Below are 23,805 nucleotides of genomic sequence, written 5' to 3' on the forward strand. Positions count from 1 at the left end.
GAGGCTTGCAGTAGTTCTCTTCTCTGGCTTTCTGATGTGTAACTGCAGATTTAGCGGTTTCCTTTGTGTACCACTTGCCTCCCAGAATTTGGCCCAGCAATTCGAACGATTTATCGAGGACAGATCAGCTGAAATGTGGCTTAACTTTAGTAAAGCAGAAGGAATGACATAAGGTTAGGTGACTGATGTGCGAGTTTTTGAATTTGATTTGGTTTTACATGGAAAGGTTGAAGCAATGATCCATGTATTCTAATAAAAATCATCAGTACAAATCAAATAAAATCTGGCTTAGTGGCTATTTTCCCACTGCGTCGCTCATGGCTAGGCTGCGCTGTTACAGACCGCATTTGGCAGGCACGGTTTTGTCTCACAAGGAAATCTTAAAGTAACACTGCAATCTTCGAGATGTTAAGAAGGCATCTTTTCTAATCAAACTTTCTGCTAATCTCATCAGATAAATCATTATTCTCTACTGACAGCTCTGGCTTCCCCTGGACCCCTTCCCTGCTTCTTGTTTTCCCTTCAGATGCCTGGGTATTGTCATTCTTCAGGTCTTTGCTTCTATCTCCTTTCAAACTAATGACATTTCTTCCATTCCTGAGGAAGAGTTACAGCTTTTTACCATTCCTCTTAGTGAATTTGTAAGACCAGTACATCATATCAGCTCATCTCTTTCTGACCAGTACTCCATTGGTTATCAGATAGGCAAAAGGCAGCCTGCATCCAAGTTGAGACCCACTAAAAGATAAAAAAAAAACAAAACCAAAACCACTATTCCCATGAATTTGATGTGATTAAGCTTAAGAAAATACCTGTTGTTGCTTCCTAATGCATTTCAATTTTACCCCGAAAAGCTGGACTAGGAAATTAATGCAGATGTATTTTGACTCCTTCAGTTATGAGTGTTTTTAAAGCCCTTGAAAGTGAAAGTAAGGAGGAGTAGTGTGGTTTGGGGAAAGCTCTGGTCATTTTTGTCATTATAGACCTCACCTGCCACCACAGCTCCGGGCCTTTGTCAAACCAGTGCTGAAAGTTGTGTCTTGCTGGTGAAATGGTGTCCTGTGGGTTACAGGGCAGCTCAGAGGGGAGCTGGGCAATTTTGTTGTCATTGCTGACATAACTTAAAAATGTATGCTGCTGGATACAAAAACTCAATCATTATAATACTATTTAACTTCCCTATGTTAGCAAGTGTTTTAAGGAACTTTAGCAAGTTGTGGGTTACCTGTTAGAATTAAAGAGGTAATACTAATAGCATGAAAGGGTAAAAGTAAGTCTTATGGGGAATGGCCTCTTTTATCCAGGGTAACTGCCTATTTCCTTTGATTTTTTGTTTTCATCTTTTGAAAAATGGTGTTAGTCTGCTCAGACTTAAGTAGGCAACTTCTTTTGATCCCAACTTCATACTTTCAGTGATTCCAGATAAATCATTTTAAGTGAGGTGAATATAAAAACCATTTTGGAAAGCAGAAAGCATAATACCGAAGTGTGGTTACGTTATTGTGAGAGAAAATTTAAAACCCTGAAGTCACCGGACTCGAGTCTGATCAAAAGCAAGTCACTGATCAAAACCAAGAGGATTTCAGTGGAACAAGTTGCAACATCTGGGAACCGTTTTAAGCACTGTCATTAATATCTAGAAACTATTAGTCAGTTCAAGTGTGTGTATTGTATTTGTGTGTGTATTGTGATTTTATACACACACACACACACACACACACACACACACACACACACATTTGTAAGCCCAACTGAGAAAGACCTTTGCCAATGTCTGCCAGGCATTTGGCTGAAATGGGATTGTGAGGAAAATTTTCTAAGCATTTATAAGTCAGAGTCGAAATCCACCAGCCGTGTTCAGTTTATAACATGACATGGGCTGCATCCCAGGGTTTAAAGGGACCATTTCCACCTTATATTGATTAGAATCATTTTAACTCACTCAATATTCTCTAATATGCTTATGTTCCATCAGATGGCCAAGTTCCTTTCCCAGTCTTTGCTATGTTTAAGATTTACTCCTCACTTTGTGACTGTGCCTAGTTCATTTGTGTATATAATCTCAAAATGTGGGAATATATTCTTTGTGTCAGTTTCCTTCCCACTTTTAAAAAATTGTAGATGTTTCCCACTGTTTTTTTTTTTGGCTGGCCTAGGAAAACGTCAGTAGATTTTTTTTTCTCTGTCATAAGTACTTGTCTGTCCATTTGATTTTAATTGGGAAGTGCTGCTGCCGTGGCGGGTCTCCTTTTTACATAGTGCTTTATAGAACGTGGTGGAAGGAGACAAGGAACAGCATGGACCTCAGGATGGATTATTTACGTTGGCTTTCTGCGCTGCACTGATTCACAAGTGGGTTGCACAATCTTGTCTTCATCTTGGCTGAATTCCTTCAAAGTTAATAGTGTACTATGTCTTCATTTATCCTAGTTCCTGCCTGCCGCATCCCCACCTAGGTCACAAACCTACGGCGACTAACTGTATCCCATAAAATGTCACTAGTGTATACGTAAACAGTTGAGGGCTATTTCTTAGCCATTCGAATAGCAAAGAAATTTCAGTCAAGTTTTGCATTTATTTCCCTACATTTCTGTGGTTTTAAAAACCAGCTGATCACAGACCAGAGGGATCTGTAAGGCTGCCTAGGAAACTCCTGATATCAGGGTGGAGGGAGTACGTGTTGAAGGGATTTTCCCTTTTTACTTTATACACTTTTGTATTTTAATTTTTTTCAATAAGCATTTGATTAAAAATTAGTTTTAATGCTCTTAAAGAATCTCCCCATAGATGGCTGATTAGTTGCACAGGGAAAAGTTGTAATTATACAATGGAGGATTCCCACAATACCTTGAGCAGGTGATTGAAATACCATAACAAATGAGGGCCAGACCACCAGGCTGTCATAAGGCTCTGTATGTGAAATCCTGAGAAAGACATAAGGCCACTTTTGGAGTATTATAGCCACCTGAATATACTCATGAGGAAGCATCAGATAAACCCCAGTTGAGAAGTAGTCTATAAAATAACTGGTTTGTACTCTTCAAAAACACTAATATCACAAAAAGAAAGGACTGAGGAACTGTTTCCAATTAAAATAGATGAAAGAGACCTATTAAATGTGTGGCGTGATCCTAGACTGAGTCCTCTACAAAAGGGGGAAAAAGTGCCAAATTGGAATATGTACTATGGACTAGATGAAAGTATTACATCAATGGTAGATTTCCTCATTTTGATAACTATACTATTTTTGTTCTTAGGAAATGCACCCAGAAGTACTAAGGGATAAAAGGATGTGATTGATGCAGCCTACTTGCAGATGGTTCAGAAACAACAAATTATATAGTTTTATCTGCATTGTAATTAAAAACTTTTTAAAATAAAAAAGTAGAAAAACAGGGAAATTTGAAAGTATGTGTTTTCTTCGATTTCAACCCTTGATCTTTTCTTGATTAGTCTCCAGTGGTGCCAGGGTATCTGTGGGGGTTTTTTTTATTTTAAAGTTCCTGGGGGATTTTAATGGTCAGTCACATTTGGGAATCACAACCCTAGATTATATGGTACCCTTTCAGAAAGAGTTGCCAGAATCATTTTGAGATTGATCAGGCACCAAGGGATAAGTAACAGAAACTCCCTCAAAATCGGAGTGAAAGGGTGAAAATTGATTTTGTTTAGTTTGGGGAGTTGAACGTGGTGTAATATTGTTGCATTCTTTTTGGTTTTTAGCCCTGTTGGAGAAGCGTCTGGTTGACCAGATGACTTACTGTTCTTTACATACCGCAAAAATTAAATGCTCTTCTTCAGATGCCATTCTCTGACAATTCCGCTTACCAAAGTTTGTACTGTAGGATTGAGTATCAGACTGTAAATTTAGGCAAAATGTATCCTGTTGAGCCCATTAAGTAAAATAAAAAGATTCTCCCCCGATCCAAGCTATTACAACTTCACATTTGTGAAGTATTTCAAATTCATTTTTAACGGACTGCTTCCCTTCCAATACACGTGGAGCTAGATTTTAAAACTGTAAGCAGTTTGTGCATTTTTGCAGTTTTCCGTTGTATGTGTTTGACACTGATTTACCTCTTTTTAATTGCGACAGAGATAAAGAATTAGTCATTTAAAACAGTAGGAACTACATGTTCTGCTGTGATCAAGGCATTAGATAATCTGGCTTGTGTTTTTAAGGGGTCTGTATCTTGAGACTTTTATAGGGCAGTATAAAGGCTCTGAGCCTTCTTATTATGCCAATACCCAGAAGATTGCTTTAATGAGAAGTAAAGGGCCTTTTTCCAATTACAAGGGAATAACTGTATTAAGTTCCTGTGTTATGTCAACCTGCTTTGATTTGATTACTGCGAAAGAAATGGATTTATCTGTCAGTGTTACTTAATTAAGCCTTCTCATTGATGTTTTGCAGAGTAATATAGTGTGGTTTGCACATTTGAGCCTAAATACAAAGAAAATTGGCCTAAAACTGAGACTTGACCCCGAAGATAACATGTAAGATTGATTGCTTGTCATTGCCAGGTCAGAGGCTGCCGTGTTAAACACAGGTGGAAGATTGGGATGTTGAAAAGATAAACTGAGAGTCAGTTTATGGGAGTGATTATTGTAAGCAAAAGGGACTGGGCTACCAAACTGGATTTTAGGGAAGATTTTTGAATATTTAAAGCTGTTTGGCTTCCCCAGTATTAGGCATGCGTTCAGAATAAAGGGCAAGATGAGATAAGACTAGAAGAAACCGGAGGGGCAGATTTTGTTAAAGTATAAAAAGAAGCAGAAGGAAAAACGAAGAGGAACAAATGCCATTCGGGAGAAGTGGACCATTGTGGTTTTGCAGAGCAATTACAGCCTACAGATATTTCAATTAAGCCAGCAGCCCTTTCCCAGAGCCTCACAAATGGCACCCCAGGGAGAAAAGAGGTAGAGGGGGGAAAAAAGAAGAAGAGAGCAAACTGTTACATGTTTCATCTTGGCTCATTTTTCCCCCTCTGTTGGAATAAATTTAATAAATTATTGATCAAATAGGCATTTTAAATATCAATTTGTATGTCTTCAGTCATTACAGTATTATGGATATTGCGACATAAATATTACATGCCTGATTTGGAAAACTCCTGTATAATTACATGTACTTGTTATCAGAGTTATATATTCTATTCTATTTAAAAATGAGGCATATTTCAAAATTTATTTCTTTGCTGTTTAATGTTTATTTTCTAAGGCATTTGCCTTTTATTTCTCACACTTTGTGATGTTTATTTGTAAATACATCTTTTTTTAAAAAATTTGTAAATACATCTTTAAAAGGTACTAAGCACCTAGTTAAAAACCTCCCTAAGTTATATTCACTTTTAGCTTAGGTCCTTTGAAGCTTATCTGTTTAATATTGGAGTTCAATGCTATGCTGGTTTTATCTTCCAAAGTCTTCAGACATGGCATCTTACTTCCAATTGTATTCTTACCTAATTTGAAATATGTCTAGCCTTCAAGAACATTATTTTAGTAAGACTGATTTGTATTAAGTGCTTTTAGACCGGTTACATTTCAAAAAAGTCAAAGGAGACATATGTAATTCACCTTATTATACTCTTGCCGCAGTAGTTTGTGGCTCCTTTTCTTTCGGGGCTCTTACTTGGAGAGGTGAGCTCTTGAAAGGATGAACTTCTCTTTAAGAGGAAGACCCTGACTGGTTAGTTTCAAACATTCGAAATGGAAGTTTGCTAAATAACACCCATTTCGGGCTTCCCTGGTGGCGCAGCGGTTGAGAGTCCGCCTGCCGATGCGGGGGACGCAGGTTCGTGCCCCGGTCCGGGAGGATCCCACATGCTGCGGAGCGGCTGGGCCCGTGAGCCATGGCCGCTGGGGCCGCGCGTCCGGAGCCTGTGCTCCGCAATGGGAGAGGCCGCAACAGTGAGAGGCCCGCGTACCACAAAAAAAAAAAAAAAAAAAAACACCCATTTCTCTGTATTTCATGTTAGGTTATTCAAGTCACAATATTATTCAACTTAGATTATCGTGATACTCCCAAATTATATGGATTGATATAAAGAGTTCAAATTTACTTTTGTCTCAGTTTCATAATATAACTGTCTACTCACCTTGAGTTTTCAAGGAGATTTCTGAGTTTCCCAATATGAAACACCACTGGCATATTTGTAACACAATTGTTATTTGTTTTATTTTGGTACTTCTGTATTATCTGAATATCATGTTATATGAAAGTGCTTTTCCTGTTTAATAGCACTATAAGGTGCAGTTAACTCCACATTTTAAATATCTGAGATTATTTAGTGTTCATTTTTGCAAAACAGTTTACTTTGAACTTAAGGAAAATAGTATTGTTTCAGTGTTTTATTTATTTATTTATTTATTTTTTGTGGTACGCGGGCCTCTCACTGTTGTGGCCTCTCCCGTTGCGGGGCACAGGCTCCGGACGCACAGGCCTAGCGGCCATGGCTCACGGGCTTAGTTGCTCCGCGGCACGTGGGATCTTCCCGGACCAGGGCACGAACCCGTGTCTCCTGCATCGGCAGATGGATTCTCAACCACTGCGCCACCAGGGAAGCCCTGTTTCAGTGTTTTAAAAGACTTATTTATAGAAGTTTAAGTTGGAGGTTAATAAAAGTTAAAATTTGCAGTCATTCCCTTCTGAACATATTTTCCTACTGTACTTTTCCCCCAGCATATCCACATTTTACCTTTCCTTATACCGTTGACATATTTATATATATGAGCTGTAAGATCATCTTACATTGACCTTTGAGTTTTCAGATTTATTTGATAAGGACATCCATGCATCCTGAGAAAGCCAGCGTGGATGGCAGTGCTCTGAAAATGGGATGCCCAGGTCCCTGTTCTTTATATTTAAGGTATCTTAGAATTTGTGTGGAATGCGTTGCCACAGACATCATCTTTTGTTTAGTCAGATTTGGGAAGTGCTGGAAGTTTCTCAACACTGCCCAGATCACTCCTTTTGAAGCCTATGTTGTTTCTTACAGGAGCCAGAAGAAGTGGTCATGGTTGTCTGGCCCTTGTCAATATCTGAAGCTCCTCCACTCTTCCTACCTCTGTCCTAGGACTCAAATTTGACTTCAAGTTACTCTCCTTAGAGTTCTTATTATACTGGATGCTAATGAAAATGTGCACATCCTTAACATGCTCTTTGCTGATGAAATATTTTGAACTCTAAATTCATCTGGCACTGACAGAGAGCATATGCCATCTCAGTTTGTGTGAAGGGCTCAGCCAAGGGTTCTTCCTGGACTAGGAAATTAGTAGGCGCCACAGATGTACGCAGTCTGTGAGTCTCCATGATGGTGTGGAGGAGATTTAATAGTGTCTGTTATTGCAGAGAGAAGGGTTTGAGACCGTGTAGACTTCCACATGCCTCCGAATGATTATCTTTCCAGGAGGAACTCAATCTCAGTCTCCCAATGCATTCTGAGTGTGTAGAAGCTTTCTTCAGGAAATCAATATATTTCCACAAGGGTTGGAATTTGTAGACCCTTAGAGCAATGCAGAATACCACTTTGGTGGTTCTGACTTTATGAAGTTCTAGAGCCCTGGTGGTTTGGCAGGATCTGGGCTCTAAGTAAGGAAAGGCTGGATACACAGTCCTACCCCAAATCAGCAGGGTTAGGTAACTCTCACACTTGTTCATTTCAAATCAAGGTTAAACTTACATAATGTTTAGTCTGTGTTCTTAGCTTGGGCCTTTGGTCAGCACACATAATTTTGGCAGCATATCGTTTATACGGTATACAAAAATATGTTGAAATGAGATGCCAAGAGGGTATTCTAAAGGTAAATTAAGTCACTCAACAAATCTAACGCTCACTGAATTCTCATGGTGATGGTGCTGCAGGGGGTTCATGGAGAATGTGGGACTTGATTACTTTAAACATACTGGCAGTTTCTAAAAGCCAGGAGAGTATTTGAGTCTCTGACCAGCCACTTAGCAGAACAAAGAGTCATAAAATGTGAGACTCAGATTTCCTTGAATAAACCACAAGTTTATCTATTTATGTGGTTTGATTACCTTAGATTTCGGAAGGTATTGGTAAATTTGGCACTCGTGGTAGGTATTGGTTACTGGTAGTCTGCTAAGTGTTTGACAATTATCAGTTGACTCATTTACTTTAACAAAACTCCTTGAGGTTGGAAACCTTATTATCCCTTTATCTCCTGTTAGGTACCTGCTTTGGGTGGATCCCGAGTTTCCACTTCTGTTCTCCTTAACCCAAGAGGCCATTACATTTTCTAGGTTGGCAGATGTCCTCAGGGCAAAAAAATGTCTTTTCTCCCTCCGCGGGTTCCAGCTTTCACTTTGATTTTGGCTGGATATTTTCTTACTATCTTGTCAGCCCATTAGGATTTAGAAGAAGATTAAAATTTCTATCCACGATTTTTAGTGGTTTTTTAAAGCCATGAATATTTATTTATATAATTTTAATTGAAATATATTTGATTTACAGTGTTGTGTTAGCTTTAAGGTACAGCACAGTGATTCAGTTATGTATATGTGTGTGTGTGTGTGTATCTATATATACATATAGATATATCTGTATATATACTTTTTAGATTCTTTTCCATTATAGGTTATTACAAGATATTGAGTATAGTTCTCTGTGCTATATAGTAGGTTCTTGTTGCTTATCTATTTATATATAGTAGTGTGTATATTTTAATCCCAAATGCCTAATTTGTTGCTTCCCCTTTTCCCCTTCGGTAACCATAAGTTTGTTTTCTATGTCTGTGAGTCTATTTCTGTGTTGTAAGTAAGTTCATTTATATCAACTTTTTAGATTCCCCATGTACGCAATATCCTATGATATTGGTCTGACTTACTTCACTTGGTGTTTTGTGTCACAGTTGTCCCAATATACTAGCCTGCCCTGTTAAGAATGGAAATCAAACCCACTTATTTTACAGCTGACAAAAATGAGTTCAGAGATAGTCCAGTGAGTGGCTCAGACCGTAGAGCTGGTTAATGCAGAGTCACGGCTGAAACCTCGGTCTTTATCCCAACTCTTCGTGCTCTGCTTTCTGACTTTGTCCAGTCTGTCTGATAGCTTTGATCTCGCTGTTCACATAAACAAAGTGGAGACTTGAGTGATCATAAGTTTAATGAGTGCGGATGGGAAATTGTAGAAATTAAAATTCATGTCTGTATATTTCTTCTCTAAACGGAGTGGGTCGTCCTAGTTCCGCCCAGACTTCACTTTTGTCTTTTGGTGCAGAAATGTCAGACGTTTTAGACGGGACTTATGCAGAACTACTCAAATAAAGTGAAAATTTGTGGATGGTCCGGTTGCCTCCTAAAGCAGCTGTCAAACCCGTGGAAGTTACTAAGTCTGTCCTCGTCTAGGGTAAAATAAATTAGAAAATTTTGAACAGTGGAGCCCACTTCGGTCTTTTGGAAGACTAGTCTGTATCATTCACTTGCTTTTTGTCTTTTTCTGTATCTGTTCCCATCTTGGATAGAGGGTGACAACAGAACAAGGGAGACAAAAGAACTCAATATTCAGACAGCTTCTATGGGGCAGTTTCTTCATTTGTAACTTTGTTGCCTTAATGACTTTCCTGAATAAGTTGGGTATTTTTTTTTTTTTTTTTTTTTTGTGGTACGCGGGCCTCACTGTTGTGGCCTCTCCCGTTGCAGAGCACAGGCTCCGGACGCGCAGGCTCAGCGGCCATGGCTCACGGGCCCAGCCGCTCCGCGGCATGTGGGATCTTCCCGGACCAGGGCACGAACCCGTGTCCCCTGCATCAGCAGGCGGATTCTCAACCACTGCGCCACCAGGGAAGCCCTAAGTTGGGTATTTTTATCCAGTGCTCATTGTGAGACTTGTTTCCCTCTTTGCCCACTCAGGAGCTTCTAGAATTTTGACCCCTCTCTCACAAATATCCCGTCCATCACAGTGTACATCGTTGAAAAAGCTCATCATACCTTTGGCTTGATTGTTCTCCTGCTCTTATTTTCCAGTCTCTTGATTTCTTCACATATCTAGTTTTATATATTTGTGTTGTGTAAATTCTGTAATCTTGTGTGGACACAGGAGTGGGCACAAACTCCAAAATAAATACATCCGCTCTGCCTGGGGAGAAGTGACTGGTGGGTAACATTCGAGCTGCTCATGGAGAGGTCTGAGCTTCTTACCAGGGGGAGGCATTTACTGTGGTGGAGAAGAACACTCCCTGGCTGTCACATTGACAGCACCTTTGTGTGCCAGCTCAGCCATTTACTGTCACCTTGGGAGGGTTTTCTGCTCCATCTAAGCCTCGGTTTCCTCATATATCAAATGGTGATACTGTTAGTCTACTGAAGTGCTTGGCACGGTGTCTGACATATTTAAGCTCATGAAATGTTAGCTGCTATTATTTTTTGAGACGTAAGGAACAGTTCCGGCAGAGAGAAGAGCAGGTAAAAGATGCGGAGGTAGAAAGTGTGTGTAGTGTCCAGGTATACCAGCTGGGAGTAGGGAATGGCCAAGTGTAGGCCACGTGCAGGGTCTACATAAAAAGTGAGTCTGGGCAGGAGCTACTGGGATGTAGATGAGATGAGAATGTGGGCCGAATGCTGCTGAAACCAGCCACCTGGGCAGGGGTTTCAAGACAGGGAGTGAGTTAGGCAGTGGGTGCAGGGTGGGACATGCATCTGTCTTGTGTTCCCATTGGAGGGGACTGGTGGTCCTCAGACTCCTGTGTACATGAAAATTACCTGAGGGCCTCGTTAAAAAAGCAGTTTCCTTGGCCCTCCTTTTAGAGATCCAGGAGCAGTAGGTCTGCAGTGGACCCTAAGATGCTGGCTTTGAAATGAGCATACTAGGTGCCTGAGATGTAGGCGGTCCTCAGATGAACTTTGAGATGCACCGCGATCGTTGCTGAAGAAATGCTTGCTAACTAACTGGCAGGTCTGATGAAGCTCAGTGGAAGGGAAGATGGAAACAAATGTCTTAAAACTAACACGTTTACATCCGTTACATGCTGTAGCTTCGTGTCTTCTTGCAATGGACACATGAGCACCAGTTGTACAGATACTCTTTCAAAGATAAAATATCATCAGAAGTCATATGATTGTTCTATTAGGGTTGGGAGGGCTAGAGAGGTGTCTTGTCTTCTCGATCTAGCAGGAGGCCAAGGGAAGGAAAAGCCTGTTAAAAGGAAAGCAATAAAAGGAAGGGAGCAGTGTATATATGTCCATGCCCCTCTCTTACTTCGTGCCAGCTTACCCTTCCCCCTCCCCATATCCTCAAGTCCATGCTCTAGTAGGTCTGTGCTTTATTCCCGTCCTACCCCTAGTCTCTTCATGACCTTTTTTTCCCCCTTAGATTCCATATATATGTGTTAGCGTATGGTGTTTGTTTTTCTCCTTCTGACTTACTTCACTCTGTATGACAGACTCTGGGTCTATCCACCTCCCTACAAATAACTCAGTTTCATTCCTTTTTATGGCTGAGTAATATTCCATTGTATATATGTGCCACATCTTCTTTATCCATTCATCTGTTGATGGACACTTAGGTTGCTTCCATGTCCTGGCTATTGTAAATAGAGCTGCAGTGAACGTTTTGGTACATGACTGTTTTTGAATTATGGTTTTCTAAGGGTATATGTCCAGTGGTGGGATTGCTGGGTCGTATGGTAGTTCTATTTGTAGTTTTTTAAGGAACCTCCATACTTTTCTCCGTAGTGGCTGTGGATAGCTAGTGGGAAACAGCTGCATAGCACAGGGAGATCAGCTCGGTGGTTTGTGACCACCTAGAGGGGTGAGATAGGGAGGGTGGGAGGGAGGGAGACACAAGAGGGAGGAGATTTGGGAACATATGTATATGTATAACTGATTCATTTTGTTGTAAAGCAGAAACTAACACACCATTGTAAAGCAATTATACTCCAATAAAGATGTTTAAAAAAAAAAAAAAAAAAGGAAGGGAGCAGAAAGGAGGTGCAGCAGCCTGAGGTCAGGAAATGAGAACGATGGAATGGGAAGGAATGGGAAAAGAGCAGTCAGATTTGATTGGTTGGGAATCTATTTGTGAAGGAACCCAGCCAGTATTTAACCTGTTTTGAAAAAGCTAGACTTCCAGCACTTTTAATTAGTGGATTGCTCGCTTTTGAAATTGCCCAGTTGGGAATACTCAAGTTTTGATGTGTTTTATTTGCCTACTAATTAGCAGGCTGCTTGGTTGACCATCATTTTTCTTTTATTCTGTGGATGGACGATGGTCTCTTGAAACACTCCAGCTTCAAATGCATAAGTCACTATGTATTTAGTAAGTGGTCATATTCATTATAAATCAAATTGTAGTACATCTTTTTCTCTAACTCCATTCTTCCTTTTTGCTCTTTAATAGAATTTGTCCTCTAGCACAGGGCTTCTCAATCCTGGCACACTTGACGTTTAGGACCAGAGACTTTTTGGTTGTCGGGATATTCTGACATTTGTAGGATGTTTAGCAGCATCCCTAGCCTCTGTCCACTAGATGCCACTAGCTCTACCCCACCTCCACGCCTTGCCCGGTTGTGCCAACCACAAATGTCTGCAGACATTGCCACATGTCCTTTGGGGACCGAAGTCATCCCCAGTGCAAAACTACTGACCTGGAATTACTATGGTCCCCTTTCCTCCTTGTCTCTGCCTTCTTTTCATGTGTAAAATCCTCTTTGAAAATTGAAAAGATAAAATGGGTCCAAACAATACGAAGTCTTATGGTGGATACAGGGATTCAACTTTATCCCTTCATTACTTTTGGGGCCAAATTTAAGAGGAGAAATCTCTCAATCCAAGCCGGCTGTTTCAGGCGAAAAGCAAGTCAAGATGTGCAGACTTCCGGGTGAGAGATTTTGTCGTTTATACTTCTTTTTTTGTTGTTGCAAATATTTGACTTGGAGTTAAGGATGGAGAGAACTATGCAGGCTACGAAACTTATTTGTGTGATAATCCCAAGGGTTCTAAGTCACTTCTTTGCGTACTCCCCCCAATTCAGCCTACACGACATAGGCTAGGAGGTTGGGTTGTTAAACAGCAGATTTGGGAAAGTATTGCACCTTTCCTCCAAGCTTCCGTGACATCTCTTAAAACTCACAGTCACTGATTTTAGCTGTCCACAGGGGATAACTGTTTGCATTTGCATTATCTTCCGAAGTACTAATGAAAAGAACTGAAATATTTGTTTAAAAAAAGAGAGAAAGATTTCAGGTTTAGTGGTAATAGTTGTTGATTGTTGTTTCTATTCTATCTCTTACTATATTCTAAAACGCCATGTGCTCCACTGTACCCCCAAATAAATCAATTAAGTATACTGTGATCACTTCTGCTGATACTCAAATAGGAGTAATAAAAGGAAGGACAGGAGTGTGTGAAGAGAAGAAACAGTATCACTGAAATGTTAGAAAACACACTAAATGGGAGTATGTCTCCTGAACCGAAGTTTCACACCTCCTCCTCCAGTTCTGTCAGAGGAAGCTTGTGATCGCCGTCTGTTACCCACCATGATCAAGCTAATACAACAGTGAAACTTTTCATACTCATAAAGAGCCTTTCATCAGAAATCTCAAAGCCATTTTTAAATATAGAGTGACTGATCTTTCCAACACTTTTATGTTTTGAGCAATGAATATGGTAACTTAGCTGTTAGACTCTCCACCCTTCAAGTATTTGCCACTTGAAGCACTGATGAAACATCTACTAAGTAATTGGTCAGCATTAGAACTTCGCTGGTACAGGGTGTAGAGAATTCCAGCCTTCTGGGAGTTCATGTAGTTCTCTTTGCCATCATTTATCAAAAGACACATTGCTTTAACAGCTTTCATATCCACATCTCAGTGCACAGATTAAGGATTGTAGCCAAACGGTCTGCCCATTAAAAAAAAAAAAATTAAAAGACTGAGACCGTGTTGTCTTAACTTAAAAAACTTTAAAAAATCTCCTAATATCCTTGTAACGTTCTGATGGAAATAGACTACTGAATCCTTTTTCGTCTTGCATATTTTGTTCACGTCTGTTGTTTGGTGGGGTAAGCCTTGGTAAGAGGACAGAAAGTATCTAGGAGCATTATGGCATGGATGCAGCTCATATTAGTATGGATATGTACCTGATTTAACTTAGTGTGTGTGTATGTGTGTGTGTGTGTGTGTGTGTGTGTGTGTGTATTAAGATTGTGTTAGTGTACTTTTAACTTACCTTGTCCAAAAGATTTTAATAGGACTTTAAGTGAAGTTTCAGGTCTATAAAAGTTGAGCCTATGAAACATTGTGAAGGATGGAAGTAATTTTTATGTTCATACCTCTGGTTCCTGAGGGTCCAGTTCATTTCTGCTGTGAATTTAAATGACTTAATTTAACTAGATGGGTCAGAAGCCAGTGTCATCGTGGTAGCCTCGTGCCTGATTCTTAATTAAAGGCAACAGGAGATTAATTTGAAACATTAATTTAAAAGTGCATATGCAAAAAGAAAGACTTACTGCAAGAAAGCCTGAAGAGTTTTTCTCTTGTTCCTATAGACGTAGAAGACAGAAGTAGCACAGGGTCCTGGGGGAGTGGAGGACATCCAAGCCCGTCCAGGGTAAGTATATCTAATCTTTTTCCCACCACCAGACATCCACATACGTAAATGGACAAACTGTAGGTGAGTTTCTCTCTCTCTCCCACACACATCCGCACAGATATATATGCGTACTGAGTTTAATGGGGATCAGCTTCTTTGGGGCACTTTTTTTTCATTCTCTTATTAGATGTTATTATTGATTTTGACACCTCCTCCACTTTGGCTAACCAGAAGACAAATCCTTCATTAAATATTTGGCCTTACTTTGCCACTTATTGATCCAGTGTTGCAGAAAGGTATCCGTTGTAGATGGTGCAACTTTGAGAAAAATCCTAGTATCCGTGGAAGGTACTGCTGTAAATAAACCACTGAATAATTCTGAAGACATTGTATGAAGTTCTAGCCTACCAGTTTAATCTGCATAATAAATCTGAGTTGATTTCACTTTGTAAACATGTGATTCTCCCACCAGTAGTGTCTTTGGTCACCAGTGGGTTCATTCATTTATTTGGTCCTACATTTTTGCCACTCCTTTCCATGGATTTTGGTTGTTAGTTTGAGTGTCCATGGGAAGACCGTGGCATGGCGTGCGGGTGGCTTGGTTAGGCCATACGTGTTTTTGTATGTATACGACCTTGGCTGTGTCATTTCACTTTCTTGGGCCTCATTTTCCTACTTCGTAAAATGAAAAAGTAGAACCAGAGGATCTTTCATGTTCCTTCCGACTTAAATGTGTATGATTTTATATACAGTCTGTCTTTAATGGAGTCATTTCCAGGCCCTCTAAAATCCATATCAGTTTTTATAATATACATATAATACCCCAGATTAAAAATAGACTTAGAGCACGTAGTAAAACACCTGTCCCTCCCCCAACCAGCTGTACAGCTAGATGAAGCATTCTGCAGGAGGTGAGGGGGTAACGTTTTGCTTTAAGTGTTCACATAAATTTGAGGTGGAGGGAGGTCTCTATTTTGGCATAAGAGGTAAGGGAGGTAATCAAGCTGTCAAAAGGAGGCCATCTCAGCAAGTCGTAGTTCGCCATTTCCACCTGTTCTTTGGCCTTGGGGTTCAATGCTCTAGTCTTCAGGGTACAGCAGGAGCTCTAAGCTTACCGGTTACTTTGTTGAGCGCTTGCACCAGCTGTCAAGTCTGACATTCTCGTGCATTATATGGATGGGTTGAGGAAATCTTTCCTCCTCCTCACATTACAGTCCGCACTTGCAGAAATAAATCCATTCCCCCTGACAGCAAGCGTAGGAGATGGCAGAATGTCCCTCTATTGTTTAGTTCATTCAAATGTACTCAATTTCTTCTGCTTTCTCAGTTTAATACATGTAGTACTTTTAATTGTTCTTCTGAGAACAAGGTCCATTTAGGACAGTCCTGACTTTTATTTGGCTTTCATGAGCTGTCTGGCCACTTTTTTTTTGTTGTTTTTCCAGGAAATACGTTAGTGAATAATTTTGAATCAATATTTTGTAATTTATATTTTCTATATTCAGGGGGTTGGCACGAGACGGGTTATTGTGGCTGACTTGTATCGGACAAACATGCCACGTCTCTCTTTTTTCATCTTCAAGTGGTGATGTTTTCAGTCACCTTGAAACACTGTGCTGAGTTTAAATTAGATAATGTATATTAAGCGTTTAGTAACTCTGGAGGGTGAGGACACTTAATAAATAATAATTAGTATTATGCAACGTCTGGCATAGAACTGGTGAGTGTAAAACCCATGCTAGGTATTAAAAAACATGACATCTTTTTATACACTGACATAGTGGCAGCATCACATGACAGTATCATTCAAGTTAATTTGTATAAATGAGGAAAGGCGATTGACAGCGGGTTAGTTGGGAACCTTAAGGTTTCCATTGATTCTCTAGTGAGGTGATGCACATTTTCATTTTTCCTACAGCATCTGTCCTTTTTGTGTGGGCAGATTCTGCCCTTTGGCTAACATGCCAACTGATACCTCTGAGTAAATTTGACTTAGTCTTTATGGGCAGGGCAACCAGCCTAGCAGCATGACTTTTCTTCCTTTCTGGTCATTTGATGTATCTTAGTAGACTGAAATTTGAACCATATAAGATAGATGATTTTAACTCTTTATGTTATCCAATTCCTCCATTAAAAGCAAGTGGCTGGGCAGTTTAAAAATGTTATTTTAATTTAGAATTCCCCTTAGAACCATGAGATGATCATAATAATGACAAATTTCCAAAGATTAGTGTCTGCTTTAAAACTATGTTTTTCTGGCATACTTTGTCCAAATTCAGAATTTATGCTTAAGTTTCTGATGTTCATTTATAGTCCTGTTGTAATAATTTTAACATTCTTATGTGTTAATTACTCATGGAATGATCCAATTCTCTTACAAGCACAATAACAACTATAAGACAACATTGAAATTTCAATATCATAAAACCCAATGCTGCTGTTTAAAAGGTTCTACCTTCGCCTTCCAAAGGCAATTCTTCATTACTGGTTATGGGTAACTTTCCCGTAGCACATTTTGCTTTTTTTTTTTTTTTTTTTTTGAAATAATGCGGGCTTTTCAAAATAATAATGTAACATTTACAATATAGCTTATATGTATCAGGTGTTTTACATGCATTATTGCATTTGATCATGTCAATAACTTCATGCAGTTGGTTCCATTATTATTATTCCCCCAATTTCACGGCTGTTATGAGGAAGATGTGGACTCTGCAGACTAGAGCCCTCTATTTCCCACTGTACCTGTGAAGATGCAGCTTCCTTATAATGAGGTGCCAGGGTGGGAATGGTGGACTCCAGTTTCTTTGGGTCAGAGAGGTGTCAGTAGTCGGGCATACTTATGTGCTGATTTATTCATGGCGAATTTAAACTTATGCTGTTATTTTATTTGCAGAACTATGGAGATGGGACTCCCTATGACCACATGACCAGCAGGGACCTTGGGTCACATGACAATCTCTCTCCACCTTTTGTCAATTCCAGAATACAAAGTAAGACTAATTTTGAATTAACATGCATTTTTTGAATGCTTATGTTTTACCTTGGAAGGGAGAATACAAGCCCAGACAGAGATTCTGTTTTTTAGGAAATTGGATTTTCAGCCAGTTCTCTATAGTAATTTTAAATTGCAGAAAAATATTGACAGTCTTTGCTTGGTAATAGCATATACAGGACTAAGTTTAACAACCAGGTGGAATTACCTAATTTCAGTGATACTGAATCCATGTGGAAAATTTGTGTTTCTTAGACGTAAAGCACTTCTCCCAACTTCAGTGTTGCAACAGTTGTTTTCTAAGTTTAAGGTTGATGAACTGAAAGCAGTGAATATTTAAAATAATATCATTGGGTCTATCCATTGTCAATGAGATAAAGTCGGTGTTAGCTTGAATTTTTATTAAAGGGGTCATGGAAATCCCTTTAATAATAGGTTTAGTGTGCTTAAGTCAAAGTAGCATGTTCAAGTTGAATTGTAAAGTCTGGTTATGTATTTATCAAGGCGTGAACTTTAGTGCCAGTGGTCTAGGAGGTCCCCATCCTACTTCATGAAGTGAGCTACATGTAGTTTGAGATAGTCTTCGAGTTTCTAGCATGCCTTTCCTACTGGCATCTTTAGCGTATTTTTCTGCTTTGACTACCCTGTAGGGATTTTTTTTTTTTTTTCCGCAGCAGTAACCTGAGTAACGGAAAGAGAATTTATAATGGCTTAAAAGGTCCCAATAGCTATTACTTTAGTTTTGATTGGAAAAAAAAAAAAAATCTCTGTTCTAATAAATGTGAGTTTTAACAATACTAGTAAATTTCTCAATGTGGCCAAATCCTGTTGCGAATCCGTCAATAAATGAGGTTAAATTTCATGTCCTAGGCTGTTGGACTATACTCCAAGGAAAACACACAGCCATACATATATCATTCTGAAACCATAATTGCAGATGCTTCTGAGAAATGGCCCAATTTTTAAGCCTTGGACACTATACTTGTTATTTAAGGTGTATATTGTTCTTGAATCTCAGTCATTTTTTCAGAAGTCACCATCAAATCCATCTAAAGGGACTTCAGGTATTTAACACACTATAGTCAAAGCAGAGAAATACTAGGAATTTATTTTTTAATGGGCAATAAAGTGTCATCCCAGCTTTGAGGACCATGTTCTCAAATTTGTGTTTGACCATAGGTTGTTCTTATGTTTGTTCTCTCTTTTTTTTTACTTTAACTTTCATATTTATGTTTTAACTTTGTAGCTAAAGTAAGAATCCCAGTTGTTTTAATCAATTGTTGATAAAAGATGCAGTGTTTCCTGTTTCCAGGATAGACAGATGCAGGTGACTAGATATATTTGTCAACTTCGATTTTAAAGAAAAACTTTAGATTTTTTTCGATGACAGTAATAATAGTTCTATGACTATTAATAGAACTATTTTTCCTCATCCAGCTTCATAAAATAAAAGATGAAGCTGAAAATAATCATCTTGAGAAGTAGCACGTAAAGAGTATATTAAAGAATTTCCTTGGAAGATTCTAAACCTATCCTCCAATGAGCTAAAGTAAAATAGGATAGATTACTACTCATATTGAGAAGTTTATGTTATGTCCATGAAAAACAGTTTTCCTAAAGAACAACATAATAAATTAATATTACAGAAGACACCAAACAATACAGAGATATCAAATAATTGTTCTTGTTTGTGTATCCTCCTGGGTAACTGTTTTACGAACCAAATTCGTTTTTCAGTCCAAATAGTATTAAAATATAAGTGGGCTGAGAGTCTAGAGCTGGAATGGAGAGAGCTGACTCTTTTCAGTTAGTTGTTGTTTAAGCTGAAAGTCCATGTCAGCTGTGTTCTTTTATCCCGTCTGCCCTCCTTCCCATTAAACCCTTAAATATGGAGGCCAAGACAGTCTCCTGCATTGTGGTAGGAAATGCTACTATGTCCGGGAGGCTCCCACCCACTGTTCCTAATGAAAGGACTTCTCTGTTAGATAAGCTGTCTGGTCTGAAACATGGCTCTTTATTGTTTACAAACTGCTACATTTTCCACCTCAAGCAGATTTTTGCACAGAAAAGAATTGTGCTTGGGCTAAATGGTTTATCTGACATTAACGGTGCAGTGTCAGACTGGGGTCAGGGAAGTCACACTCAGAGCCAGAGGGCATGGCGCAGTGTGCAAAAAGAAAGGGGGGAAAAGACATTTAAACCACTATGAAATACCTTGCATCTTTACTTTGGAAAAGGATTAAAAAAATATTTTTAGAGAATTAACTAGGATGCTGCATTACAAACCCACCCCCCCCCCCCTTTATAATTTCTCACATCCCAAATACCTTCTTGATTGGCTTGAGTATCTCAGGGCTAGATTCAGGGAACAAAGATGCTCATTGATTTTGCCCAAGCTGCTGTTGATTTAAAATGAAACCACTTTTGAAATGAACCATGCTTGGTACTATGCTGTACCTTTACAAAGAGAAGAGGGATCGTTTTCAAGAAATTAAAGACAACCAATTTACAAATGAAGACAAAGATAAAATAAGACCTATTAGTATAGCCAATAATTTGAACTCACCGAATATATGGTATATCCTAAACTGCTCTTTGTGTCCGAATCCATATTCTGTGTTGTCGTCTTTGCAGAAGTTTTTGTTCTACCAAAAGAAGATATTAGTCTTTACTATAAGTTTTTGACAACAATATCTACTTTCAGAATCCTTAGTTTTCATGAAAAGTGCATAGGATTTCTTTACATGTCAAAGATTTCATTCTGCTGTGATGTCACATTAGGGTAAAAGCTATAGCATCAGAAATAAATCAGCCACTTTATTAGACCAGATTCTCTGTTGTCAAATCAATCAAATCTGTGACTGAATTAGGCGTCTGCTACAGAAATAAGTGACACTAATTTTACGGGAAAGAGTTATTAACTGCAGATGACCTATTTTTTTGGTAAACTGTTCACTTAGGTTTTATTTTATTGTGAGGAAAGAAAGAAATAATGAACCACTCTCTTCTTTTAGGATTGAATTATTATTATATATTTTGTTCTTTATGGCAGTACACTATTTTGGAGAAATGATGCAGGCATTGCTAACATTTGCTTATAATTTCTTTTATAGTAACAAAACCCTTTATTACAATTCTGAACTCTGACTTCACACGAATGGTTTTGCATAAATGTTACAGTTTTTTTTTTTTTTTTTGCGGTACGCGGGCCTCTCACTGTCGTGGCCTCTCCCGCTGCGGAGCACAGGCTCCGGACGCGCAGGCTCAGCGGCCATGGCTCACGGGCCCAGCCGCTCCGCGGCATGTGGGATCTTCCTGGACCGGGGCATGAACCCGTGTCCGCTGCATCGGCAGGCGGACTCTCAACCACTGCGCCACCAGGGAAGCCCAATGTTACAGTTTTTGTAATCTAATACTTACCTCTGGCACCAAAATACAAAAACTTCATTTATTTGTGTATCTCAAATTTACGCAAAATGGTATATAATTTATGAGTAATAGGGTGTCTCCATTAATTTATTCCTTTAGAAATAAGCTCGCATATCTGAATATAATACCTTATTTGGTATTAGTTTGAATCCCTAAACTAAAAATAAACACGCGAACACAAGTGCACGCACACTCACGCGTGCGCACCTATTGTGCTGGAAGAATTAATGACACTTGGTTTATAAGGGTGCACTGCTCCTTCCATTGCTGTCTGTAGTTACAGTTGCCATACAGAGTTTTGGAAGTTGATATTGTGTAAATCCTTTAAAGAAAAAGATAACTAAAGTAAACAAAAAAAGCAAGCCCTGAAATTTGTTGTTTTAAAGAATAAGTGTGCATGGCCTTTTGTTTTTCTTTTAGCCGTGGGGAAGTCTGGAGGAGTTGAGATTTCAGCACTGAGTCATCTAGCTGACTGCCTGCCTTGACCAATTCATGTAGTTCCCTTTTTAAATTAAAAAAAATTTTTATTGGGCTTCCCTGGTGGTGCAGTGGTTGAGAGTCCGCCTGCCGATGCAGGGGACGTGGGTTCGTGCCCTGGTCCGGGAGGATCCCACATGCCGCAGAGCGGCTGGGCCCATGGACCGTGGCCGCTGGGCCTGCGCGTCCGGAGCCTGTGCTCCGCAGCGGGAGAGGCCACAACAGTGAGAGGTCCGCGTACCGCAAAAAAATAATAATAAAAAATAAAAAAAATTTTATTGAGGTATAATTGACATATCACATGATATTAGTTTTAGGTGTACAGCATCATGACTCAATATTTGTATAGCAGACTCTTTTACTTGACACTTCCTGAGTCCTCACTCATTGTTTTCCTAGAGACAAGCAAGCCAGTTGGCATTTTTACTTCTTTGAAATTCCCTGCCCTGTTTTGTATCTGGAGAGAACTAATCACTTCTTCCTTGTGTCTCCATATGATTATTAATGATAATAATGTACACTTGATCTGTTGGAAACTTGTTCACTGCAGTTATTAAACAGTTTGATTAAACCTTTACAGGTGGTCAGTGGGTAGCTTTCAGAATATGCTAATAGGACGGAGGGGCCATGGGTCCGAGCCTTGTGCTTTTAAGAGGATTATATGCTATGGAATAGTTGAAAATCCTGGCAAGAACTATATGCAAAGAGTACGGATTTTTTTTTTAAAAAAGCATTCCTGCTTGTTTGTTTTGTTTGCCAAGCATGAAGCTTTTGCAGGTAATTGTCCAAATATTTTTTTACAGTGGGAGACAGTATATTTTCTAGCGACAACTTTTTGATCCAAGGAAGGATCTAAGCATGCGTATTCCTTCTATTGTTCCAGAGCCTTAATTGAAAACCAGATTGTTTGAGTGAGCAAGATGCCAGTAAGATTATAGACATGCATTGGTAACCGAAAGATGTGAAAAGTGATACTTTGGTACGGTTGGGTGCAGCTTAGTTCAACATGAGCGGCTGTGTTTTTACATGTCCCCTTGTGAATGGTTCGGTTTCCTTATTGTGGTATTTGGTTCCTGCCCCACTCGTGGTACTCCAACAGTGCACTAAATAATTTCCTACCATAGACTAACTGATTTCTAAACTAGCTCAGTGGAACATTTTACTGCAGGATTAGATCGTGGTTCAGGCAGAACTGCAGAAAGCTGCTGGCTTATAGGATGACCTTTGAATCTCATCTGGGTTAGCGGTTGATATTTTGATTTGGTTACTGTGGTCATATTGTGACAGCTGCTAGCTCATTATAATTCACTTCCACTGCTCCGTTTGCTGAGCAGGAATATTTAGGTTTGTATTACTTCAAAGTGTTTATGGCTACCCTGAGTTTAGCCCAGCATAAAGGTGAAGTGTTGTGAGCGCTTTCAAATCCCAGTGGCAGAGGCCAGTGGCATAGTCTTGTAAAACGGCGAATGTGAGTAGATGTTAATACAGGGAGTTTTTCTTTTCACTGTAAAACTGGAAATACCCAATGAAGAGGCTCTTACTTGGAAAACGGTTTTGAAAACCTTAACACACAAAGGAAAAGAATGACCACAAAGAAACAGTTTTTTCAAAGCGTGGGTAAGATTTAACTTGACCTCTTGGTTCTGTATCTTATTTTTTTCCACGCTGGAATGTAAATATTTGAAAATAACAAAACCTGGACAAAAAAGGCTATTATTTGACTTTGAAGTGCCAGAGGTCAAATAGTATTTTCGTAATATCATGAAAATGGAATTGTGAATGTGGATGTCAGCTCTAGAAATTTTAGTTCACTTTTTAATTGTTCTGAAGTTCAGTAGTGATAGCAGGCTGCTTACAAGTTCACTAGTTACGGATGTCTGTGCATTTTCAATGCCTTCTTTTTTTATGACACTTTTTAGCTTGAGGTTATCTTGATATCATCTGTTAGCTATTGGACTGATAAGGTGGTAACAAGCAGTTTCTGAGAGAAGAAATGTTTAATAGTGGTTTTATTTCTTGTTAGCTTTGTTTGGGAATTTTGTTATTTTAATGTTAGCTTAAAATGTCTTCCTGAAGTATTAACAAATAAGACTCTTAAGTATCATCCCCAGTGATCTAATTAATGCTGATTTTGAGTGAAGGCTGGGAGCCAGAGAACTGACTTTTCTACTCTCTTTTGTTACAAATGTCTGTGGGTCTTTAGGTCAGATCTTTTCTTATATCTTTAAATTGAGGGGGGAGTAAGTCACTAGATGATTTCTGAGGTAATTCTCTCAGCTAATGGTCCATTGATCTTTTAGGTATGCCATTTTCTGCTTATACGGTATTTTATCTTTAGAGATGTTTTAGCGTTCCTTCT

General features: G+C 39.2%; 1 protein-coding gene across 38 annotated transcripts in view; it reads left to right on the top strand.

Annotated features, from left to right (window-relative positions):
• The window catches only part of TCF4 (transcription factor 4), a 362,778-nt gene that overhangs the window by 114,064 nt on the left and 224,909 nt on the right, over window positions 1-23,805 (top strand). For all 38 annotated transcript variants that reach the window (XM_067015516.1, XM_067015513.1, XM_059041434.2 and 35 more), the window contains 2 exons: window positions 14,505-14,566; window positions 17,442-17,538. In XM_067015516.1, coding sequence (XP_066871617.1) covers window positions 14,505-14,566; window positions 17,442-17,538 — 159 coding nt within the window. The remainder of the gene's footprint in view (window positions 1-14,504; window positions 14,567-17,441; window positions 17,539-23,805) is intronic.

This window comes from Kogia breviceps, chromosome 15, assembly GCF_026419965.1.
Source record: "Kogia breviceps isolate mKogBre1 chromosome 15, mKogBre1 haplotype 1, whole genome shotgun sequence".
Classification (NCBI taxonomy): domain Eukaryota; kingdom Metazoa; phylum Chordata; class Mammalia; order Artiodactyla; family Physeteridae; genus Kogia; species Kogia breviceps.